The sequence below is a fragment of the Cyprinodon variegatus genome, unplaced genomic scaffold, assembly GCF_000732505.1.
Source record: "Cyprinodon variegatus isolate N-32 unplaced genomic scaffold, C_variegatus-1.0 Scaffold3406, whole genome shotgun sequence".
Taxonomy (NCBI): Eukaryota; Metazoa; Chordata; class Actinopteri; order Cyprinodontiformes; family Cyprinodontidae; genus Cyprinodon; species Cyprinodon variegatus.
In genome coordinates this window covers 6459-7547 of record NW_015153859.1, presented here as the reverse complement: position 1 = coordinate 7547, position 1089 = coordinate 6459, and the positions used below count along the sequence as shown (strand labels likewise).

Below are 1089 nucleotides of genomic sequence, written 5' to 3'. Positions count from 1 at the left end.
GTAGACGTTCCCACGCTTTGTAGCACATCAGTGACACCTAGTGGATTATTTACACCATTGCATGAGATTTAAATATGTAGGAGCAAGAAAAGGTCAGCTTTGTCCAAAGAAACACTTTTTTTTTTTTTTTTTATATGTCGATAATGATGGCCCTAAGTCAAACCTAATGAAACTACTTTCTTTTTCTAATCTTTGTCATGTTTTTAAGATCTCGCATGCTTATGCACATGCTCTGCTCGTAGGCCAGTAGGAATGGCGCCACTGGTGTGGAGTTGGACCTGGAGTTCTCAGCTGATGGGATCCCCATACTAATGCACGACGAAACTGTAGATCGGACCACCAACGGTTCGGGCCCACTCAGCAAGATGAGCTTTTCAGAGCTGCGTAAATTGGATGCATCTGCTAAACATCGGCTCAGGTGAGAAGAGGTTTGGTCCAGAAGGTCATAAGAGTATGACAGACTGTCATCCTGTTGGGTAGCTTTTGATTGAATGGTTGAATTTAAAGTATTGTTGTAATATAGGACATAACCCTAATTATCAAAATGTTGGGGGTTAAGTATGAATCTCTTCTACACCAGTGGGACTGATTGATATTAACAGTTATTTTTTTAAGAAAGGGATTTTTTATTTTTTGCTATTAAGCACCTTTGCAAGGTGTAAATGAGCCTTCCTTTTCTTACTAGGTCCAAGTTTGTTGGTGAGAAGATCCCGACTCTGGAAGAGGCGGTGAAAGAATGCATCAAGCTGCAGCTCACCATCTACTTTGATGTCAAAGGTCATCCAGACGAGGTGCAGCCATCAGAAACACTTTTAAACAGAATTGATAATGTGCAGCCAGTCACCTCATTTAACTGATTAGCAAGCAGGTAAAATTGGTAATGGTAAAGACAATGTTGGGCCTTTACTGTCTATTGCAGAAGTATTAATACCTTTTGAATGCTGCCTCATTTTCTAATTAAAACCACAAATTCGGATTTATTCAGTGGTTCTGCACCTGCTCCCTGAGTAGATGTTCCCACACTTTGTAGCACATCATCACATTTTTTGCTACACAATTCCGATGCTGTGAAGTACTGCAGCATGAGGT

General features: G+C 40.6%; 1 protein-coding gene across 1 annotated transcript; it reads left to right on the top strand.

Moving 5' to 3' along the window:
• The first annotated feature begins 218 nt into the window (after nt 1-218).
• LOC107081213 (glycerophosphodiester phosphodiesterase 1-like) lies at nt 219-862 on the top strand. Its single transcript, XM_015369414.1, has 2 exons — nt 219-418; nt 686-862. The coding sequence occupies exons 1-2, from the start codon at nt 312-314 to the stop codon at nt 855-857; spliced, it is 279 nt and encodes a 92-aa protein (XP_015224900.1). The 5' UTR covers nt 219-311; the 3' UTR covers nt 858-862.
• The last annotated feature ends 227 nt before the right edge of the window (nt 863-1089 follow it).

What these genes read in the sequence shown, in the direction of transcription:
- LOC107081213 (XM_015369414.1), top strand. Translation starts at nt 312, where the DNA reads ATGCACGACGAAACTGTAGATCGGACCACCAACGGTTCGGGCCCACTC. An exon ending in TCTGCTAAACATCGGCTCAG is followed by an intron (nt 419 to 685) that starts GTGAGAAGAGGT and finishes TTTTCTTACTAG; the next exon opens with GTCCAAGTTTGTTGGTGAGA.